The sequence below is a fragment of the Anarhichas minor genome, unplaced genomic scaffold, assembly GCF_050575085.1.
Source record: "Anarhichas minor isolate MPS153535 unplaced genomic scaffold, ASM5057508v1 ptg000026l, whole genome shotgun sequence".
NCBI lineage: Eukaryota > Metazoa > Chordata > Actinopteri > Perciformes > Anarhichadidae > Anarhichas > Anarhichas minor.
Window position 1 is genome coordinate 12,610,456 of NW_027466472.1, and position 22,800 is coordinate 12,633,255.

At 41.0% G+C, this 22,800-nt stretch overlaps 2 protein-coding genes across 2 annotated transcripts; both read right to left on the reverse strand.

Annotated features, from left to right (window-relative positions):
• Positions 1 to 1,314: 1,314 nt before the first annotated feature.
• Positions 1,315 to 16,267, reverse strand: LOC142959376 (extracellular calcium-sensing receptor-like). Its single transcript, XM_076100628.1, has 17 exons — positions 16,239 to 16,267; positions 15,513 to 15,807; positions 15,128 to 15,417; positions 14,529 to 14,824; positions 11,554 to 11,759; positions 11,189 to 11,410; positions 10,586 to 10,709; positions 9,604 to 10,497; positions 5,922 to 6,168; positions 5,246 to 5,540; positions 4,863 to 5,152; positions 4,256 to 4,559; positions 3,961 to 3,967; positions 3,271 to 3,476; positions 2,906 to 3,127; positions 2,308 to 2,431; positions 1,315 to 2,219 (listed from the first exon to the last, which is right to left on the reverse strand). The coding sequence occupies exons 1-17, from the start codon at positions 16,265 to 16,267 to the stop codon at positions 1,315 to 1,317; spliced, it is 4,956 nt and encodes a 1,651-aa protein (XP_075956743.1).
• Positions 16,268 to 17,603: 1,336 nt separating this feature from the next.
• LOC142959377 (extracellular calcium-sensing receptor-like) lies at positions 17,604 to 22,372 on the reverse strand. Its single transcript, XM_076100630.1, has 8 exons — positions 22,239 to 22,372; positions 21,542 to 21,836; positions 21,152 to 21,441; positions 20,553 to 20,848; positions 19,566 to 19,771; positions 19,201 to 19,422; positions 18,597 to 18,720; positions 17,604 to 18,508 (listed from the first exon to the last, which is right to left on the reverse strand). The coding sequence occupies exons 1-8, from the start codon at positions 22,343 to 22,345 to the stop codon at positions 17,604 to 17,606; spliced, it is 2,445 nt and encodes an 814-aa protein (XP_075956745.1). The 5' UTR covers positions 22,346 to 22,372.
• Positions 22,373 to 22,800: the final 428 nt, after the last annotated feature.

Consider the following 22,800-nt stretch of genomic DNA (forward strand, 5'->3'; position numbering starts at 1 on the left):
TGTGTGCGCATAGTGGTGTATGGGCAAAACACCACCAATAATGTAATCACCATCCATTGAGAATGCAGGCAGACGAGTGGTACCCCGGAGCTTGCATTTAACCGATGAAGCCTCAGTGCTGAGCCCAACACCAGTCCTCTCCTCTGTAAGCCGAGCCCTTTGTTTCACACCATCCCCAGAACCATTCAAGGCAACAGCTGAGTTCAGCTCACACAAACCCAGAGACAGGATCAGACCAATAAAGAGAGCTGACATCTCCATCCCTCAACTGTCCTCATGTGGGCATACTGTGTTTTCACAGGTTAATATAGATTTTCAGATTGAAGCTTCCATCCGACAGTACGTCAGTTTACTGTACGTCAGAGAGAGGATGCTCTTACCCAGTGGTCTTTGATTAACTATTGTCCAAGTTTGTTTTGTGAAATGTGTGCACAATATACTCTGCTCTAAGTGCTATATTTATTTTCTCTTCTGTTAAAGTTACCATTGTAAACACCAAATATCTTCTTAATTATCTCTAAACCCTTACACCTTTTTTCTGTTTTAGCTCATATTACAGTTCAGCGTAACAAATGGGTTGTTTGTGTGGTTAAATCACATATTAAACAATGCCAACACATACATATTAATAAAGTAGCACTGAGTTTATAAAAGAGAAAGAAACACACATTTATATTATTATTTGCTTACTTTATTTATTCACTTTCTTCTAAATTTTCAGAACTTGATAAAATATTTGTGAAATAAGAAAAAAATACATTTTAAAAGGATTTTCACAAAACAACATTACAATTAATAAAACATTTAATGTACAAAAACTTAAAATATAAATATTTAAACAAGGTGAAACTGAATGTTTTAACATGAACTTCATACTGAACGTTGCTGTTGAAGCTATAATCTAGTGTTGTGTTTTTTTTTGTATCCTTACCTAAAACACAGGGTGATTGTATACATGCAGTTCTGACAATGATCACAGATTGGAGTATTAATGTATGAAGTGCACATAGGTAAGCTGCAGGTGATGAGAATTAGGTGTGTAGAACAGTTCTTTGACGTGTTGGAGTGAGAGCTTAACTGGAATGTTTAGATTCTGAATTTGATGAATTGAAACAGATTGATTATCGACAATGCTGATATTTACATTATGCCAGTGAGCATATATGTGAAACTGTACCAACTGGAAATTGGTTTATTTTTACCCAAGAGCACACATGTGAGACAAATTCTCCTTGTTTGGCCTCTGTGGCTTAAGTATGTTTATTAAAAGTCCCTTCAACTGCCATCTTAGTTTTTACAAAAAGTCAGATTTTTTTAGAATTGACTTTTGTTCATTAAATGTTTCTTGGTGTTTTTCTCGGGCTTAAACAATATGATGAAACACTTTGGAGCAAATATACACAATATGAGTCCAAAACTGGAGGCCAGAATGGCAAATATCTCCACAGCCACAGAAAATTTACCAGGAGAGCTGACATATGCTGGGATAAAGGTGACCCAGACTGCACAGAATATCAGCATGCTGAAGGTTATAAGCTTGGCTTCATTAAAATGATCAGGTAGTTTCCGGGCAAGGACAGCTAACACAAAGCAAAAGACAGCCAGCAGGCCGATGTACCCGAGCACAGCCCAGAACCCAATAGCTGAGCCTAATGCACACTCCAGGATGATCCTCTCCTTGTATGTGGTTAGGTTTTTCATTGGAAAAGGAGGACTAAGAACCAACCAAAGAGTACATATTACAACTTGAATGAACGTGAAAGACACTACAGTCATTCTTTGCTGTGGAGGACCAAACCATTTCATGACATTACGACCTGGGAGAGTGGCTGTGAATGCCATTAACACCACTATTGTTTTTCCAAGAACACAAGACATACAGAGGACAAAGGTGATCCCAAAAGCTGTGTGGCGCAGCATGCACGACCACTCAGAGGGTGCTCCAATGAAAGTTAATGAGCATAAGAAACAGAGAGTCAGAGAGAAGAGCAGCAGGAAGCTCAGCTCAGAGTTGTTGGCTCTGACAATCGGGGATGTCCTGTGACGATGGAAGACAGCCGCTGTTATAATGGTAAGACAGGCACCACCAACTGAGAATGCTGCCAGGATGATTCCTAGGCCCTCATTGAAGGAAAGAAACTCTACAGGCTTGCGGAGACAAGTGTCTCTCTTTGCATTAGGCCAAAATTCCTTGGAACAAGGGAAACATTCAGGGGAATCTGAAAAAATACAAACAAAAAATGTCTTTTAGCTGTCGTACTCGATATTTGATGTTGTCCAGTAGATATGCAGTAGGAAAAACAATACCTGTAGCATTGCTAATCTCTCCCTCAGGACACAGAATACAATCATAACAGCAGATGGGTTTTCCTTTCTGCAGCACTTTACGGGTTCCTGCAGGACAGCTATCAGAGCACACTGACAAAGGCACCTGGCACATAGACACAAACAAATTCACACATATTCAAGTGTGCTACGAAGCGCCGATGATTAAGTTCAGATCTGCCGAAAAACAATACTTGCATGTCAATATGTGTATTGTGTACATGTGTTTTGTCAATGCAGCTACTGGTGGAAAAAAATCCACAGTTGTGTAAAAAATGCATTCTGAAGTTCAACTAAAGCCAAAATGAGGCTTCAGCAGTCTGGCTTGGACAAAGCAAGTGGCTATCTTCCAAAATTAGTGTTTCTGGACAAAGTCCTGTTTTTTGTTACTATTCCTCTGCCGCAACTCAGCAAGGGAACTCTTTAGTTGAAACTATTAAGTGGGATGTGAGACTGAAAATGCTGTAACTTTAGAACAGATCTCTTCAAAGCAGTATGGACTGGAGGAACAGGGACCAAGAACACTTATCACCAAATTTTAAATTGGAATATGTTAGAACATTCATTTTGGGCTCCCTACTTGTGTGCCACCCTCCACCCAGGTGAGGTTCCTATTGATATGGAATTCCTGGCCCACCGGCAGTGATGCATCGTAGTGCCCTACTGTCACCAACTCAATGCTACCACTCTCACTTTTTTGCCAGTTAATCAGCTCGTATGTGGCCACAGGATCCCCATTGGCATCAAATGACACATCATAACCATTTTGGGAAAACTTAACTTTCTTCAACTGAGTGAGAACCTGTGAGGACGAAGTAACGGAAGACGGTGAGGGCGAGAAATAAAACAATGTACTGTATACTAAAATAAGTACTTCATTTAGGAAACAGTACAGTATAGCAAAACAAGGGCATTGGGGTTGTTCACTTAATTGTTTTGACTGACCTGTTTGGACTTTATGCTGGTGAATTTGTCACATTGAGTTATAGAGTGTGTTTCCTGACACATTGCATTATGAATAGCATGTGCTATTGCATAAACAGCCTTGTACACCATGTTAGTGATTCGGAGCTGAGATGTGTCAGTGTAGGGGCTCTGGATCGTCTCTATGTCTTCAGTTCCATCGCACGCATTTTTTTTTGTGGCTGATCCTAAAAACACACAAAGACAGGAAGGTTTTTTTTAGCCTTGACAATTACATCATTCTTCCTTATGTATAATGTTCTTTTTTAGTTTCATTTAACCTGCTAAACATGTTTTGTAGAAAGTCGTATATCTATATTCTTCTAATTCCCTTATAAAACATGCTTATTTTCCATTACATTTAAAAGCACTTTTTTGTACAGCACATTTTTGCTGATTTTATTTAATTTATTTTTTATAGTTCCTGCTTCAGTTTGTATCTGGCTCTGTTTATTTTTCACCTTGTATATCAGCTCATGTTCAGCTCAAAACAATGTTTTTCCTTCATTTGGATACTGACTTGACCTGTTTAAATGTCTTTCAAACGAATAAATGATTTGTAATCCACGTCAATATAATAGTATATTGAGACCAACATACATATTTACATATATACTGTAACTGATACAGACTAATAAGTACAATTTTTTGGACTTTTTTTAGCTTGGTGGCCTAAAGACTATCTATATAGTTGGTGCTTGTGTTCAGGACTTTAGTGTTGACATCTCCTTCAAGCCAGCAGAGTGCCTTAACTTGACCTGAAAGATCTTCATATCAAGTTAGATTATTAACAGAGATGCACCCTATTTTCACTTCATGTCTTTGTTCAATAACAATAGATTTCACTTTAAATCACTCTGGGGTTGGGTTGTTAAAGCAGCTGCTGCTCCACTCAGACAGCATAAAAAAGCACAACAAAGACAAAGACCCATCTGTGAGTGTCAGTTATGTTAAAGATCAGCCAAACTTTCTTACTTTGTCCCAGCCTGCAGTTGAATTCATCCTCCCAGAACTCAGTAAGCACTGGAGAGGCCGCCACTTTAGAGGGAGAGAGGTCCAGCAGGAAGTCTCTCAGACCAGGGATGACAGATTTCTCAATGCCAAATCCGATTGCTCCAGCACAGAAGCTGAACTTCAGCATGCCTGGATCAGTTACCCAGGACTCAGTGCCTATCCACTGGCGAGGTGGAGAGAGCTTGAGTGACAGCTCCTCCAGCAGAAACCTCAAGTCTCCAGGAGTAGTAAATGCCACAACAACCACAGCTGTTGACCTGGAGAGAAATTACAGGAGATTGTATTATACCAATATAAACAAAATATATTACAAAATATTTGTACATATGTATGGAGATAGTTAAAACTGTTTTTGGTCCCACTGAGTATTTTCATAATAAAGATCATTAACAAATATGAGATAAACACACGTGACAGAAAAAAAGATATATTTCCAATGTGCCTCTAAGATGAGAAAATACTCTTCTATCTTATATTTACAGAACATTGTTGTGGATTTGTGTGCAGAAGGTCAGTATGAGCACAGGGAACAAAAGCACATAATCAGTGAACGTAGAAACCTGCGGATAATGTCAGCTACTCTCTGGATCCTGCTTCGTGGGTGGGTCTGATGGAAAGATTCGGAGTATTCCACACAGATCCCCTCTTTGTGCGCTGCGTCCAGGAAAGACGCCATGCCATTGTTTCCATAATCCGAATCCGATCGGATGGCACCTATCCAAGTCCAACCAAAGTGTTTTACCAGTTTGGCCAGAGCGTCAGCCTGGAACTGGTCACTCGGGACTGTTCTGAAGAAACTCGGGTACTGCTGCTTATCGGACAGGCATGCACAAGTGGCAAAGTGGCTCACCTAAAGGAACACAACAGTATAATGTTTTAACAGGAAGGGCAAAAAATAGCACTGGTCTATTTAACACAGTTTGCAGAAATTCAAAATATTTACTTGAGGAATGTTAAAGGGCCTGATGATGCGCGACATGCTGATGGATCGTGTGGACTCAGACTCACCAACAATGGCCATCACCGTACCAGATTGTGAGCAATTGTCACCTGTGTAAAACACTGGGTCCAGACCGCTTGATAGCTGAAATGTCACATGCACTGCCACAAGCATAGAGCTGCACGAGTCGTAGATCTGATAACCGAGTTTGATGCCCGGCAGCAGCTCCGTGCTGTTGTTAATCTCCTCAATGGCGAAGATCATTGTGCGTGAAAAGCGCAAATGACGGGGGTCAATGCTGTACACGGACAAACACACACACATACACTGTTTAAATATGGCCTACATATGGGGACAATACACAATTTTAACAAAAACACATAATTCGGGAGAACTGAACACCAACAAGCACAACACGGAATAAGATATCAGTCGCAAATGCACAATAACCTTAATGCATGGATTAACAACAGTTAGCTTTTTTTAAACTCAAATTTTACTTTTCATAATGTTTTCAGTTAACAAATACAAAAAAATCTACTCCAATCCTCTACTATTTTGTGAATATAATACGTACTTTTTATGGCCAAATACTAATGCATTACAATTAAAATAAAAGTATAAAGACATTTCCATCCCCACAGAGTAACATCCTCTTAGCCCCACTTCTCCCTCTTACCTCCCTGAGCATCTATGTGGCTTAGGCATGGTGGTGTAGTTATGCTTCACTGTGTGCGCATAGTGGTGTATGGGCAAAACACCACCAATAATGTAGTCACCATACATTGAGAATGCAGGCAGACGAGTGGTACCCTGGAGCTTGCATTTAACCGATGAAGCCTCAGTGCTGAGCCCAACACCAGTCCTCTCCTCTGTAAGCTGAGCCCTTTGTTTCACACCATCCCCAGAACCATTCAAGGCAACAGCTGAGTTCAGCTCACACAAACCCAGTGACAGGATCAGACCAATAAAGAGAGCTGACATCTCCATCCCTCAACTGTCCTCATGTGGGCATACTGTGTTTTCACAGGATAATATAGATTTTCAGATTGAAGCTTTCCTCCGACAGTACGTCAGCTTACTGTACGTCAGAGAGAGGATGCTCTTACCCAGTGGTCTTTGATTAACTATTGTCCAAGTTTTTTTTGTGAAATGTGTGCACAATATACTCTGCTCTAAGTGCTATATTTATTTTCTCTTCTGTTAAAGTTACCATTGTAAACATTAAATATCTTCTTAATTATCTCTATACCCTTACACCTTTTTGCTGTTTTAGCTCATATTACAGTTCAGCCTAACAAATGGGTTGTTTGTGTGGTTAAATCACATATTAAACAATGCCAACACATACATATTAATAAAGTAGCACTGAGTTTATAAAAGAGAAAGAAACACACATTTGTATTATTATTTCTGTACTTTATATTTCTTTACTTTATTTATTCACTTTCTTCTATATTTTCAGAACTTGATAAAATATTTGTGAAATAAGAAAAACATAATTTTAAAAGGATTTTCACAAAACAACATTACAATTAATAAAACATTTAATGTAAAAAAACTTAAAATGTAAATATTTAAACATGGTGAAACTGAATGTTTTAACATGAACTTTATACTGAATGTTGCTGTTGAAGCTATAATCTAGTGTTGTGTTTTTTTTGTATCCTTACCTAAAACACAGGGTGATTGTATACATGCAGTTCTGACAATGATCACAGATTGGAGTATTAATGTATGAAGTGCACATAAGTAAGCTGCAGGTGATGAGAATCAGGTGTGTAGAACAGTTCTTTGACGTGTTGCAGTGAGAGCTTAACTGGAATGTTTAGATTCTGAATTTGATGAATTGAAATCGATTGATCAGAATCAGAATCAGAATCAGAATCAGCTTTATTGGCCATGTATGCGTGTGCATACATGGAATTTGACTCCGGTTACACATTACTCTCATCGTACATACACACATATGAAATATATACAATAAACAAGAGAAATATAAGAAAAACAAGGACATTTAACAGCTATATACAATGTAAGTCTAAATATATCCCAAACAAGAGAAATATAAGAAAAACAAGGACATTGAACAGCTATATACAATGTAAGTATAACTATATCCCAAACAAAAAGTATATATATAAATATATATATATATATATATATATATATATATATATATGATACAATAGTGCAAACAGAGGTAGTAGTGCAATGTTACTTATTTATTGTTCATGAGAGTGACGGCCAGTGGAAAGAAGCTGTTCCTGTGTCTGGTGGTTTTGGCGTACAGAGCCCTGTAGCGCCTACCAGAGGGGAGGAGTTGGAACAGCTTGTGTCCAGGGTGTGAAGGGTCTGCAGTGATCTTTCCAGCCCGTTTCCTGACTCTGGAGGTGAACAAGTCCAGGATGGAGGGCAGGCTGGAACCAATGATCCTCTCTGCAGACCTGACAATCCGTTGTAGTCTGTTTCTGTCCTGTTTGGTGGCCGATCCGAACCACACAGTGATGGAAGAACAGAGAACAGACTGGATGATGGCTGAGTAGAACAGGATCAGCAGCTCCTGAGGCAGGTTGAACTTCCTGAGCTGGCGCAAGAAGTACAACCTCTGCTGTGCCTTTTTCCTGATGGTATTGATGTTGGGAGCCCACTTCAGGTCCTGGGAGATTGTGGATCCCAGAAACTTGAAGGTCTCCACAGCGGACACAGTGTTGTTGAGTATGGTGAGGGGGGGTAGTGTTGGGGGGCTCCTCCTGAAGTCCACTGTCATCTCCACAGTTTTGAGCCTGTTCAGCTCCAGGTTGTTCTGACCACACCAGAGGACCAGCTGTTCAACCTCCCGCCTGTACGCAGACTCATCACCGTCCCTGATGAGGCCGATGACCGTTGTGTCGTCTGCGAACTTCAGGAGTTTAACAGATGGGTCCTCTGAGGTGCAGTCGTTGGTGGAGAGGGAGAAGAGCAGTGGGGAGAGCACACATCCCTGGGGGGCACCAGTGCTGATAGTCCGGTGCTGGATGTGATTTTTCCCAGCCTCACCTGCTGCGTCCTGTCAGTCAGGAAGTTAGTGATCAACTGACAGGTGGAGGCTGGCACAGTGAGCTGGGAGAGTTTGGGTTGGAGTATTGCTGGGATGATGGTGTTGAACGCAGAGCTGAAGTCCACAAACAGAACCCTTGCATATGACCCTCGGGAGTCGAGGTGTTGCAGCATGTAGTGCAGTCCCATGTTGACTGCATCATCCACTGACCTGTTTGCACGGTAGGCAAACTGCAGGGGGTCCAGCAGGGGCCCTGTGATGTCCTTCAGGTGGGTCAACACCTTCTCAAAGGATTTCATGACCACAGACGTCAGGGCGACGGGCCTGTAGTCATTTAATCCTGTGATGGAGGATTTCTTGGGGACCGGGATGATCGTGGAGCGTTTTGAAGCAGGAGGGTACTTCACACAGCTCCAGCGATCAGTTGAAGATCTGTGTGAAGATGGGGGCCAGCTGGTCAGCACAGACTTCCAGGCAGGAGGGGGACACGCCGTCTGGGCCTGGTGCCTTCCTGATCTTCTGTCTGTGGAAGAGCCGACTCACATCCTCTTCGCAGATCCTCAGTGACGGTGGGGGGTCGGTTGGGAGAGATGAAGAGGAGGCAGTGGGTGTATATGGTTGTTTGATGATGATCGGGCAGGTGGGGGGTGTGAGAGTAGGTTTATCAAACCTGCAGTAAAACACATTCAGGTCGTCAGCCAGTTGGTGATTGGCCTCAGTGGGGGGGATGGTCTCCTGTAGTTCGTGAGTACTTCCAGGCCTCTCCAAACTGACGAGGGGTCATTGGCTGAAAACGTTTTCTCCAGCTTTTCAGTGTAGCTTCTCTTTGCTACCCTGATCTCCCTCGTCAATGTGTTTCTGGCCTGGCTGTACATGATCCTGTCCCCACTTCTGTAGGCCTCCTCCTTGGCCCGACGAAGCTGCCTGAGTTTTTCAGTAAACCAGGGTTTATTGTTGTTGAATGTGCAGAAGGTTTTTCGGCACACACATGTCCTCACAAACACTGATGTATGATGTCACAGTGTCAGTGAGCCCATCCAGGTCTGTAGCAGCAGCCTCAAAAACACTCCAGTCAGTGCAGGCAAAACAGGACTGTAGCTCCAGCTTTGCCTCGTTAGTTAGATTATCGACAATGCTGATATTTACATTATGCCAGTGAGCCTATATGTGAAACTGTACCAACTGGACATTGGTTTATTTTTAGCCAAGAATACACATGCGAGACAAATTCTCCCTGTTTGGCCTCTGTGGCTTCAGTATGTTTATTAAAAGTCCCTGCCATCTTAGTTTTTTCAAAAAGTCAGATTTTTTTAGAATTGACTTTTGTTCATTAAATGTTTCTTGGTGTTTTTCTCGGGCTTAAACAATATGATGAAACACTTTGGAGCAAATATACACAATATGAGTCCAAAACTGGAGGCCAGAATGGCAAATATCTCCACAGCCACAGTAAATTTACCAGGAGAGCTGATATATGCTGGGATAAAGGTGACCCAGACTGCACAGAATATCAGCATGCTGAATGTTATAAGCTTGGCTTCATTAAAATTATCAGGTAGTTTCCGGGCTAGGACAGCTAACACAAAGCAAAAGACAGCCAGCAGGCCGATGTACCCGAGCACAGCCCAGAACCCAATAGCTGAGCCTAATGCACACTCCAGGATGATCCTGTCCTTGTATGTGGTTAGGTTTTTCATTGGAAAAGGAGGACTAAGAACCAACCAAAGAGTACATATTACAACTTGAATGAATGTGAAAGACACGACAGTCATTCTTTGCTGTGGAGGACCAAACCATTTCATGACATTACGACCTGGGAGAGTGGCTTTGAATGCCATTAACACTACTATTGTTTTTCCAAGAACACAAGACATACAGAGGACGAAGGTGATCCCAAAAGCTGTGTGGCGCAGCATGCACGACCACTCAGAGGGTGCTCCAATGAAAGTTAATGAGCATAAGAAACAGAGAGTCAGAGAGAAGAGCAGCAGGAAGCTCAGCTCAGAGTTGTTGGCTCTGACAATCGGGGATGTCCTGTGACGATGGAACACAGCCGCTGTTATAATGGTAAGACAGGCACCACCAACTGAGAATGCTGCCAGGATGATTCCCAGGGCCTCATTGAAGGAAAGAAACTCTACAGGCTTGGGGAGACAAGTGTCTCTCTTTGCATTAGGCCAAAATTCCTTGGAACAAGGGAAACAATCAGGGGAATCTGAAAAAATACAAACAAAAAATGGCTTTTAGCTGTCGTACTCGATATTTGATGTTGTCCAATAGATATGCAGTAGGAAAAACAATACCTGTAGCATTGCTAATCTCTCCCTCAGGACACAGAATACAATCATAACAGCAGATGGGTTTTCCTTTCTGCAGCACTTTACGGGTTCCTGCAGGACAGCTATCAGAGCACACTGACAAAGGCACCTGACACATAGACACAAACAAATTCACACATATTCAAGTGTGCTTCGAAGCTCAGAAGATTAAAGGATAGGTTCAGATCTGTCTAAAAACAACACTTGCATGTCAATATATGTATTGTGTACATGTGTTTTGTCAATACAGCTGCTGGTGGAAAAAATCCACAGTTGTGTAAAAATGCGTTCTGAAGTTCAACTTAAGCCAAAATGAGGCTTCAGCAGTCTGGCTTGGACAAAGCAAGCGGTTATCTTCCAAAGTTAGTGTTTTTGGAGAAAGTCCTGTTTTTTGTTACTATTCCTCTGCCGCAACTCAGCAAGGGAACTCTTTAGTTGAAACTATTAAGTGGGATGTGAGACTGAAAATGCTGTAACTTTAGAACAGATCTCTTCAAAGCAGTATGGACTGGAGGAACAGGGACCAAGAACACTTATCACCAAATTTTAAATTGGAATATGTTATAACATTCATTTTGGGCTCCCTACTTGTGTGCCACCCTCCATCCAGGTGAGGTTCCTATTGATATGGAATTCCTGGCCCACCAGCAGTGATGCATCGTAGTGCCCTACTGTCACCAACTCAATGCTACCACTCTCACTCTTTTGCCAGTTAATCAGCTCGTATGTGGCCACAGGATCCCCGTTGGCATCAAATGACACATCATAACCATTTTGGGAAAACTTAACTTTCTTCAACTGAGTGAGAACCTGTGAGGACGAAGTAACGGAAGACGGTGAGGGCGAGAAATAAAACAATGTACTGTATACTAAAATGAGTACTTCATTTCAGAAACAGTACAGTATAGCAAAAAAAGGACATTGGGGCTGTTCACTTAATTGTTTTGACTGACCTGTTTGGACTTTATGCTGGTGAATTTGTCACATTGAGTTATAGAGTGTGTTTCCTGACACATTACATTATGAATGGCATGTGCTATTGCATAAACAGCCTTGTACACCATGTTAGTGATTCGGAGCTGAGATGTGTCAGTGTAGGGGCTCTGGATCGTCTCTATGTCTTCAGTTCCATCACACGCATTTATTTTTGTGGCTGATCCTAAAAACACACAAAGACAGGAAGTTTTTTTTTAGCCTTGACAATTACATCATTCTTTCTTATGTATAATGTTCTTTTTTAGTTTCCTTTAACCTGCTAAATGTGTTTTGTAGAAACTCGTGGTGGCTGGGCGTGGTTGGGCGCAGCTGCGGAGGGCTACGGTGCTGTGAAGAGGTTTGATTAGCCACAGCTGAAACTGGTCCTTGATTGTCTCTCTCCCTATATAAACAGTAGTAGGGACAGAGGCGCGAGAGAGAGGAGTACGCAGGAGACAGGAGCTGACAGGGCGACGGGCAGGACGAGACACGATCCTGACGGACGCCTGTACGGCGGTGCGCTCGGGGGCACGGCAAGAGAGCGCCCGGCCGAGACCATCCTGAACTGCATGAATAAATAAAGAACATTACGAAAACGCTATTTGAGTGTGTGCTGACGTCTTTGTGCTGACAGGACCCACGGCGGTAACAATAACCTGTTACACTCGTATATATACTGTATATTCTCAGTGGTGTATAGTAACGAAGTAGAAATACTTCGTTATTGTACTTAAGTCATTTTTTTGGATATCTGTACTGTACTTTACTATTTATATTTCTGTTGACTTTTACTTCACTACATTTTGCAAAGAAAACTGATACTTTTACTCTGATACATTTCCCCTGAAACCTTCGTTACTCGCTACAAAATCAAATCTATCTTTAGAAAAAAAATGAATCATGAGACCAGCGTCGGGGACTGTGGTGGAACACAGACTGCAAGCAAGCAGGTTTGGCGAATCAGTGGTCCTAGCTTGCAAGTTAAATCATTGGTTAATCACGTTAATGCGCAATTGCAAACAAGTGCTCTCAAAGCCGCGGTGTTTTGATTCCCAGTGATGCCCAGGATGCTATAGCTAGCGAGCAACTACATGAACAGAATTCCACTCTACGATGACTGATTTCATGATGGAAGCAGAAATGGAAGCACCTGCTACTCCCGCAACAATCTACGGTGGTGACGAAGACCAACACCCGTGGATCGCTAGCGAGTTAGTGAGCTGAAGAAGTGTTGACAGTTGTGAGATTTTGTTGATTTGAGTCACCTTAGCTATAATCATTGCAGCACTAGTTGGCTAACATTAGCTAACTTAACGTTAGCTAGCCACCACACCATAGGATTGACAGGAGCCGCGAGAGCGCAGCATTAGTGTTAGCATTAAGGTTAGCATTAGGGAAATCCTTCCCAGCTGTGCGCAAGCTGTCTGTGAAGCTGAACACACCTCTACCTGCCTCAGCGGCCTGTGAAAGGCTAGTTAGCATCGCAGGACTAGTCTTCAGCCCAAGAAGAGCGAGACTGAATTCTCGCAATTTTGGAAACCAACTTCTTTTGAAGATGAACAGGACATTTTTCAGGTTCAAGTAATGACTGGGTTGTTACTTTCGGTGCTGCTTTAGTATTGATCATGTTTTGATATTTGAGTCATTTAGTGAATGATCAGATGGAGTTATGATGGTAGCAGTCGCCCAATTGCAGATTCAGCTTCAGCAAAACCTTTGCCTATTGTGTTCAAATCAGGCCCATAGGAGTTTACAAGGCAGGTGTCCTTTCTCTAAACACTGACCTGATGCATCAAGTGGATATTTTTTGCTGAACGCAATATTATGCATTTGCCCTCTACATCCTCTAGTCGGAATGAGCATACTTATAAATGCACTGTTACAACTCCATTGTGTCATATTGCTTTTCGGAGAATTATGATGATAAGTTCATAGTAGATGCAAAAGTATACTTATGTGCAATATATTATGTTGAACATTGTTGCTCCTGGATGGATCACAGCCAACCCAATTATTTTCAACACAGCTCCTTGTCCTTGGTCCTGGTGGCCACAGCACTTAATAGAATAAACTTCATCATTCTCAAAATTCTGACCCTTTGCTTTTTTATTAACAGCATTTACTTGTACTTTTACTTTCAATACTTAAGAACATTTAATATCAGAAAATTACTTTGATACTTAAGTACAATAAATATCGGATACTTTAAGCCTTTTACTCAAGTAGTATTCCAATAGGTGACTTTTACTTTTACTGGAGTCATTTTCCAGTAAGGTATCTTTACTTTTACTCAAGTATGGCTTTTGGGTACTTTATACACCACTGTATATTCTTCTAATTCCCTTATAAAACATGCTTATTTTCCATTACATTTAAAAGCACTTTTTTGCCGACATGTCTTTATCTGTTTGTCATTTTGCTTCTTTTTTTTTACCTTGTATATATCAGCTCATGTTGTAAGACAAAAAAAATGTACTTTCCTTCATTTGGATCCTGACTTGACCTGTTTTAATGTCTTTTAAACGAATAAATGATTTTAAATCCACGTCAATACAACAGTATATTTAGACCAACATACATATTTACATATATACTGTAACTGATACATACTAATAAGTACATTTTTTGGACTTTTTTTTAGCTTGGTGGCCTAAAGACTGTCTATATAGTTGGTGCTTGTGTTCAGGACTTTAGTGTTGACATCTCCTTCAAGCCAGCAGAGTGCCTTACCTTGACCTGAAATATCTTCATATCAAGTTAGATTATTAACAGAGATGCACCTTATTTTTACTCCATGTCTTTGTTCAATAACAATAGATTTCACTTTAAATCACTCTGGGGTTGGGTTGTTAAAGCAGCTGCTGCTCCACTCAGACAGAATTAAAAAACACAACACGGACAAAGACCCATCTGTGAGTGTCAGTTATGTTAAAGATCAGCCAAACTTTCTTACTTTGTCCCAGCCTGCAGTTGAATTCATCCTCCCAGAACTCAGTAAGCACTGGAGAGGCCGCCGCTTTAGAGGGAGAGAGGTCCAGCAGGAAGTCTCTCAGACCAGGGATGACAGATTTCTCAATGCCAAATCCGATTGCTCCAGCACAGAAGCTGAACCTCAGCATGTCTGGGTCAGTTACCCAGGACTCAGTGCCTATCCACTGGCGAGGTGGAGAGGGCTTGAGTGACAGCTCCTCCAGCAGAATCCTCATGTCTCCAGGAGATGTAAATGCCACAACAACCACAGCTGTCGACCTGGAGAGAAATTACAGAAGATTGTATTATACCAATATAAACAAAATATATTACAAAATATTTGTACATATGTATGGAGATAGTTTAAAAAAGTGTTTGGTCTCACTGAGTATTTTCATAATAAAGATCATTACAAATATGAAATAAACACACGTGACAGAAAAAAAGATACATTTCCAATGTGCCTCTAAAATGAGAAAATTCTCTTCTATCTTATATTTACAGAACATTGTTGTGGATTTGTGTGCAGAAGGTCAGTATGAGCACAGGGAACAAAAGCACATAATCAGTGAACGTAGAAACCTGCGGATAATGTCAGCTACTCTCTGGATCCTGCTACGTGGGTGGGTCCGATAGAAAGATTCGGAGTATTCCACACAGATCCCCTCTTTGTGCGCTGCGTCCAGGAAAGACGCCATGCCATTGTTTCCATAATCCGAATCCGATCGGATGGCACCTATCCAAGTCCAACCAAAGTGTTTTACCAGTTTGGCCAGAGCGTCAGCCTGGAACTGGTCACTCGGGATTGTTCTGAAGAAACTCGGGTACTGCTGCTTATCGGACAGGCATGCACAAGTGGCAAAGTGGCTCACCTAAAGGAACACAACAGTGTAATGTTTTAACAGGAAGGGCAAAAAATAGCACTGGTCTGTTTAACACACAGTTTGCAGTAATTCAAAATATTTACTTGAGGAATGTTAAAGGGCCCGATGATGCGCGACATGCTGATGGATGGCGTGGACCCAGACTCACCAACAATGGCCATCACCATACCAGATTGTGAGCAATTATCACCGGTGTAAATCACTGGGTCCAGACCACTTGATAGCTGAAATGCCACATGCACTGCCACAGGCACAGAGGCGCACGAGTCGTAGATCTGATAACCGAGTTTGATGCCCGGCAGCAGCTCCGTGCTGTTGTTAATCTCCTCGATGGCGAAGATCACTGTGCGTGAAAAGCGCAGTTCACGGGAGTTAATGCTGTACACGGACAAACACACACACACACACACACACACACACACACACACACACACACACACACACACACACACACACACACACACACAGTTCAGTAACTGTTTGAATATGGCCTACATATGGGGACAAAACACAATTTTAACAGAAACACATAATTCGGCACAACACGGAATAAGATATCAGTCCCAAATGCACAATAATCTTAATGCACGGATTAACAACAGTTAGCTTTTTTAAACTCAAATGTTTTTGTTCATAATGTTTTCAGTTAACAAATTTAAAAATCTACTCCAATCCTCGACTATTTTGTGAATATAATACGTACTTTTTTATGGCCAAATACTAATGCATTACAATTAAAATAAAAGTAAAAACATTTCCATCCCCACAGAGTAACATCCTCTTAGCCCCCACTTCTCCCTCTTACTAACCTCCCTGAGCATCTTATTGGATCAGGCATGGTGGTGTAGTTATGCTTCACTGTGTATATGTTGTAATGTATGGAGAAAACACCACCAATAATGTAGTCACCATCCATTGAGAATGCAAGCAGACGAGTGGTACCCCGGAGCTTGCATTTAACCGATGAAGCCTCAGTGCTGAGCCCAACACCAGTCCTCTCCTCTGTAAACCGAGCCCTTTGTTTCACACCATCCCCAGAACCATTCAAGGCAACAGCTGAGTTCAGCTCACACAAACCCAGCGACAGGATCAGACCAATAAAGAGAGCTGACATCTCCATCCCTCAACTGTCCTCATGTGGGCATACTGTGTTTTCACAGGTTAATATAGATTTTCAGATTGAAGCTTCCATCCCTTTATTGTACGTCAGCTTACTGTACGTCAGAGAGAGGATGCTCTTACCCAGTGGTCTTTGATTAACTATTGTCCAAGTTTTTTTTGTGAAATATGTGCAAAATATACTCTGCTCGAAGTGCTATATTTATTTTCTCTTCTGTTAAAGTTACCATTGTAAACACTAAATATCTTCTTAATTATCTCTATACCCTTACACCTTTTTGCTGTGTTTTAGCTCATATTACAGTTCAGCCTAACAAATGGGTTGTTTGTGTGGTTAAATCACATATTAAACAATGCCAACACATAAATATTAATAAAGTTGCACTGAGTTTATAAAAGAAAAAGAAACACACATTTATATTATTATTTTTTTACTTTATTTATTCACTTTCTTCTATATTTTCAGAACTTGATAAAATAATATTTGTGAAATAAGAAAAAAATCATTTAAAAAGGATTTTCACAAAACATTACAATTAATAAAACATTTAATGTACAACAACTTCAAATATAAATATTTAAACAAGGTGAAACAGAATGTTTTAACATGAACTTCATACTGAATGTTGCTGTTGAAGCTATAATCTAGTGTTGTGTTTTTTTTGTATCCATACCTAAAACACAGGGTGATTGTATATGCAGTTCTGACAATGATCACAGATTGGAGTATTAATGTATGAAGTGCACATTGGTAAGCTGCAGGTGATGAGAATCAGGTGTGTAGAACAGTTCTTTGACGTGTTGCAGTGAGAGCTTAAGTGGAATGTTTAGATTCTGAATTTTATGAATTGAAACAGATTGATTATCGACAATGCTGATATTTACATTATGCCAGTGAGCATATATGTGAAACTGTACCAACTGGATATTGGTTCATTTTTAGCCAAGAGCACACATGTGAGACAAATTATCTCTGTTTGGCCTCTGTGGCTTATGTATGTTTATTAAAAGTCCCTTCAACTGCCATCTTAGTTTTTACAAAAAGTCCGATTTTTTTAGAATTGACTTTTGTTCATTAAATGTTTCTTGGTGTTTTTCTCGGGCTTAAACAATATGATGAAACACTTTGGAGCAAATATACACAATATGAGTCCAAAACTGGAGGCCAGAATGGCAAATATCTCCACAGCCACAGTAAATTTACCAGGAGAGCTGACATATGCTGGGATAAAGGTGACCCAGACTGCACAGAATATCAGCATGCTGAAGGTTATAAGCTTGGCTTCATTAAAATTATCAGGTAGTTTCCGGGCTAGGACAGCTAACACAAAGCAAAAGACAGCCAGCAGGCCGATGTACCCGAGCACAGCCCAGAACCCAATAGCTGAGCCTAATGCACACTCCAGGATGATCCTCTCCTTGTATGTGGTTAGGTTTTTCATTGGAAAAGGAGGACTAAGAACCAACCAAAGAGTACATATTACAACTTGAATGAACGTTAAAGACACTACTGTCATTCTTTGCTGTGGAGGACCAAACCATTTCATGACATTACGACCTGGGAGAGTGGCTGTGAATGCCATTAACACTACTATTGTTTTTCCAAGAACACAAGACATACAGAGGACGAAGGTGATCCCAAAAGCTATGTGGCGCAGCATGCACGACCACTCAGAGGGTGCTCCAATGAAAGTTAATGAGCATAAGAAACAGAGAGTCAGAGAGAAGAGCAGCAGGAAGCTCAGCTCAGAGTTGTTGGCTCTGACAATCGGGGATGTCCTGTGACGATGGAACACAGCCGCTGTTATAATGGTAAGACAGGCACCACCAACTGAGAATGCTGCCAGGATGATTCCCAGGCCCTCATTGAAGGAAAGAAACTCTACAGGCTTGGGGAGACAAGTGTCTCTCTTTGCATTAGGCCAAAATTCCTTGGAACAAGGGAAACATTCAGGGGAATCTGAAAAAATAAAAACAAAAAATGTCTTTTAGCTGTCGTACTCGATATTTGATGTTGTCCAATAGATATGCAGTAGGAAAAACAATACCTGTAGCATTGCTAATCTCTCCCTCAGGACACAGAATACAATCATAACAGCAGATGGGTTTTCCTTTCTGCAGCACTTTACGGGTTCCTGCAGGACAGCTATCAGAGCACACTGACAAAGGCACCTGGCACATAGACACAAACAAATTCACACATGTTCAGGTGTGCTTCGAAGCGCCGATGATTAAAGGATAGGTTCAGATCTGTCTAAAAACAACACTTGCATGTCAATATGTGTATTGTGTACATGTGTTTTGTCAATGCAGCCAATGTGGAAAAAAATCCACAGTTGTGTAAAAGATGCGTTCTAAAGTTCAACTAAAGCCAAAATGAGGCTTCAGCAGTCTGGCTTGGACAAAGCAAGTGGTTATCTTCCAAAGTTAGTGTTTTTGGACAAAGTCCTGTTTTTTGTTACTATTCCTCTGCCGCAACTCAGCAAGGGAACTCTTTAGTTGAAACTATTAAGTGGGATGTGAGACTGAAAATGCTGTAACTTTAGAACAGATCTCTTCAAAGCAGTATGGACTGGAGGAACAGGGACCAAGAACACTTATCACCAAATTTTAAATTGGAATATGTTATAACATTCATTTTGGGCTCCCTACTTGTGTGCCACCCTCCAACCAGGTGAGGTTCCTATTGATATGGAATTCCTGGCCCACCGGCAGTGATGCATCGTAGTGCCCTACTGTCACCCACTCAATGCTACCACTCTCACTTTTTTGCCAGTTAATCAGCTCGTATGTGGCCACAGGATCCCCGTTGGCATCAAATGACACATCATAACCATTTTGGGAAAACTTAACTTTCTTCAACTGAGTGAGAACCTGTGAGGACGAAGTAACGGAAGATGGTGAGGGCGAGAAATAAAACAATGTACTGTGTACTAAAATGAATATTTCATTTAGGAAACAGTTCAGTATAGCAAAAAAAGGACATTGGGGTTGTTCACTTAATTGTTTTGACTGACCTGTTTGGACTTTATGCTGGTGAATTTGTCACATTGAGTTATAGAGTGTGTTTCCTGACACATTGCATTATGAATGGCATGTGCTATTGCATAAACAGCCTTGTACACCATGTTAGTGATTCGGAGCTGAGATGTGTCAGTGTAGGAGCTCTGGATCGTCTCTATGTCTTCAGTTCCATCGCACGCATTTTTTTTTGTGGCTGATCCTAAAAACACACAAAGACAGGAAGGTTTTTTTCAGCCTTGACAATTACATCATTCTTTCTGATGTATAATGTTCTTCCTTAGTTTCATTTAACCTGCTAAATGTGTTTTGTAGAAACTCATATATATATATTCTTCTAATTCCCTTATAAAACATGCTTATTTTCCAATACATTTAAAAGCACTTTTTTGTACAGCACATTTTTGCTGATTTTATTTTATTTATTTTTTATAGTTGCTGCTTCACTTTGTATCTGGCTCTGTTTTATTTTTTACCTTGTATATATCAGCTCATGTTGTAAGTCAAAACAATGTTTTTCCTTCATTTGGATACTGACTTGACCTGTTTAAATGTCTTTCAAACGAATAAATGATTTGTAATCCACATCAATACAACAGTATATTTAGACCAACAAACATATTTACATATATACTGTAACTAATACATACTAGAAAGTACAATTTGTTTGTACTTTTTTTTAGCTTGGTGGCCTAAAGACTGTCTATATAGTTGGTGCTTGTGTTCAGGACTTTAGTGTTGACATCTCATTTAAGCCAGCAGAGTGCCGAAAGATCCTCATATCAAGTTAGATTATTAACAGAGATGCACCTTATTTTTACTTCATGTCTTTGTTCAATAACAATAGATTTCACTTTAAATAACTCTGGAGTTGGGTTGTTAAAGCAGTTGCTGCTCCACTCAGACAGAATAAAAAAACACAACACAGACAAAGACCTATCTGTGAATGTCAGTTATGTTGAAGATCAGCCAAACTTTCTTACTTTGCCCCAGCCTGCAGTTGAATTCATCCTCCCAGAACTCAGTAAGCACTGGAGAGGCCGCCACTTTAGAGGGAGAGAGGTCCAGCAGGAAGTCTCTCAGACCTGGGATTACAGATTTCTCAATGCCAAATCCGATTGCTCCAGCACAGAAGCTGAACCTCAGCATGTCTGGGTCAGTTACCCAGGCCTCAGTGCCTATCCACTGGCGAGGTGGAGAGGGCTTGAGTGACAGCTCCTCCAGCAGAATCCTCAAGTCTTCAGGAGATGAAAATGCCACAACAACCACAGCTGTCGACCTGGAGAGAAATTACAGTAGATTGTATTATACCAATATGAGCAAATTATTTTACAAAATATTTGTACATATGTATGGAGATAGTTAAAACAGTTTTTGGTCCCACTGAGTATTTTCATAATAAAGATCATTAACAAATATGAGATAGACACACGTGACAGAAAAAAAGATACATTTCCAATGTGCATCTAAGATGAGAAAATATTCTTCTGTCTTATATTTACAGAACTTTGTTGTGGATTTGTGTGCAGAAGGTCAGTATGAGCACAGGGAACAAAAGCACATAATCAGTGAACGTAGAAACCTGCGGATAATGTCAGCTACTCTCTGGATCCTGCTACGTGGGTGGGTCCGATAGAAAGATTCGGAGTATTCCACACAGATCCCCTCTTTGTGTGCTGCGTCCAGGAAAGACGCCATGCCATTGTTTCCATAATCCGAATCCGATCGGATGGCACCTATCCAAGTCCAACCAAAGTGTTTTACCAGTTTGGCCAGAGCGTCAGCCTGGAACTGGTCACTCGGGATTGTTCTGAAGAAACTCGGGTACTGCTGCTTATCTGACAGGCATGCACAAGTGGCAAAGTAACTCACCTAAAGGAACACAACAGTGTAATGTTTTAACAGGAAGGTCAAAAATTATCACTGGCCTGCAAAAAAATTAACACAGTTTGCAAAACTTCAAAATATTTACTTGAGGAATGTTAAAGGGCCCGATGATGCGCGACATGCTGATGGATCGTGTGGACCCAGACTCACCAACAATGGCCATCACCATACCAGATTGTGAGCAATTGTCACCGGTGTAAAACACTGGGTCCAGGCCGCTTGATAGCTGGAATGCCACATGCACTGCCAACGGCACAGAGGCGCACGAGTCGTAGATCTGATAACCGAGTTTGATGCCCGGCAGCAGCTCCGTGCTGTTGTTAATCTCCTCGATGGCGAAGATCATTGCGCGTGAAAAGCGCAATTGACGGGAGTTAATGCTGTACACGGACAAACACACACACACACAAACATACACAGTTCAGTAACTGTTTGAATATGGCCTACATATGGGGACAAAACACAATTTTACCAAAAACACATAATTCGGGAGAATTGAACACCAACAAGCACAACACAGAATAAGATATCAGTCCCAAATGCACAATAATCTTAATGCACGTATTAACGATAGTTAGCTATTTTAAACTCTAATTTTACTTTTCATAATGTTTTCAGTTAACAAATAAAAAAAATCTACTCCAATCCTCTACTATTTTGTGACTATAAGACATTCTTATTTTATTGCCAAATACTAATGCATTACAATTAAAATAAAAGTAAAAATATTTCCATCCCCACAGAGTAACATCCTCTTAGCCCCACTTCTCCCTCTTACTAACCTCCCTGAGCATTTAAGTGGCTCAGGCATGGTGGTGTAGTTATGCTTCACTGTGTGCGCATAGTGGTGTATGGGCAAAACACCACCAATAACGTAGTCACCATCCATTGAGAATGCAGGCAGACGAGTGGTACCCTGAAGCTTGCATTTAACCGATGAAGCCTCAGTGCTGAGCCCAACACCAGTCCTCTCCTCTGTAAGCCGAGCCCTTTGTTTCACACCATCCCCAGAACCATTCAAGGCAAGAGCTGAGTTCAGCTCACACAAACCCAGCGACAGGATCAGACCAATAAAGAGAGCTGACATCTCCATCCCTCAAGTGTCCTCATGTGGGCATACTGTGTTTTCACAGGTTAATATAGATTTTCAGATTGAAGCTTCCATCCGACAGTACGTCAGCTTACTGTACGTCAGAGAGAGGATGCTCTTACCCAGTGGTCTTTGATTAACTATTGTGCAAGTTTTTTTTGTGAAATGTGTGCAAAATATACTCTGCTCTAAGTGCTATATTTCTTTTCTCTTCTTTGAAAGTTACCATTGTAAACACTAAATATCTTCTTAAT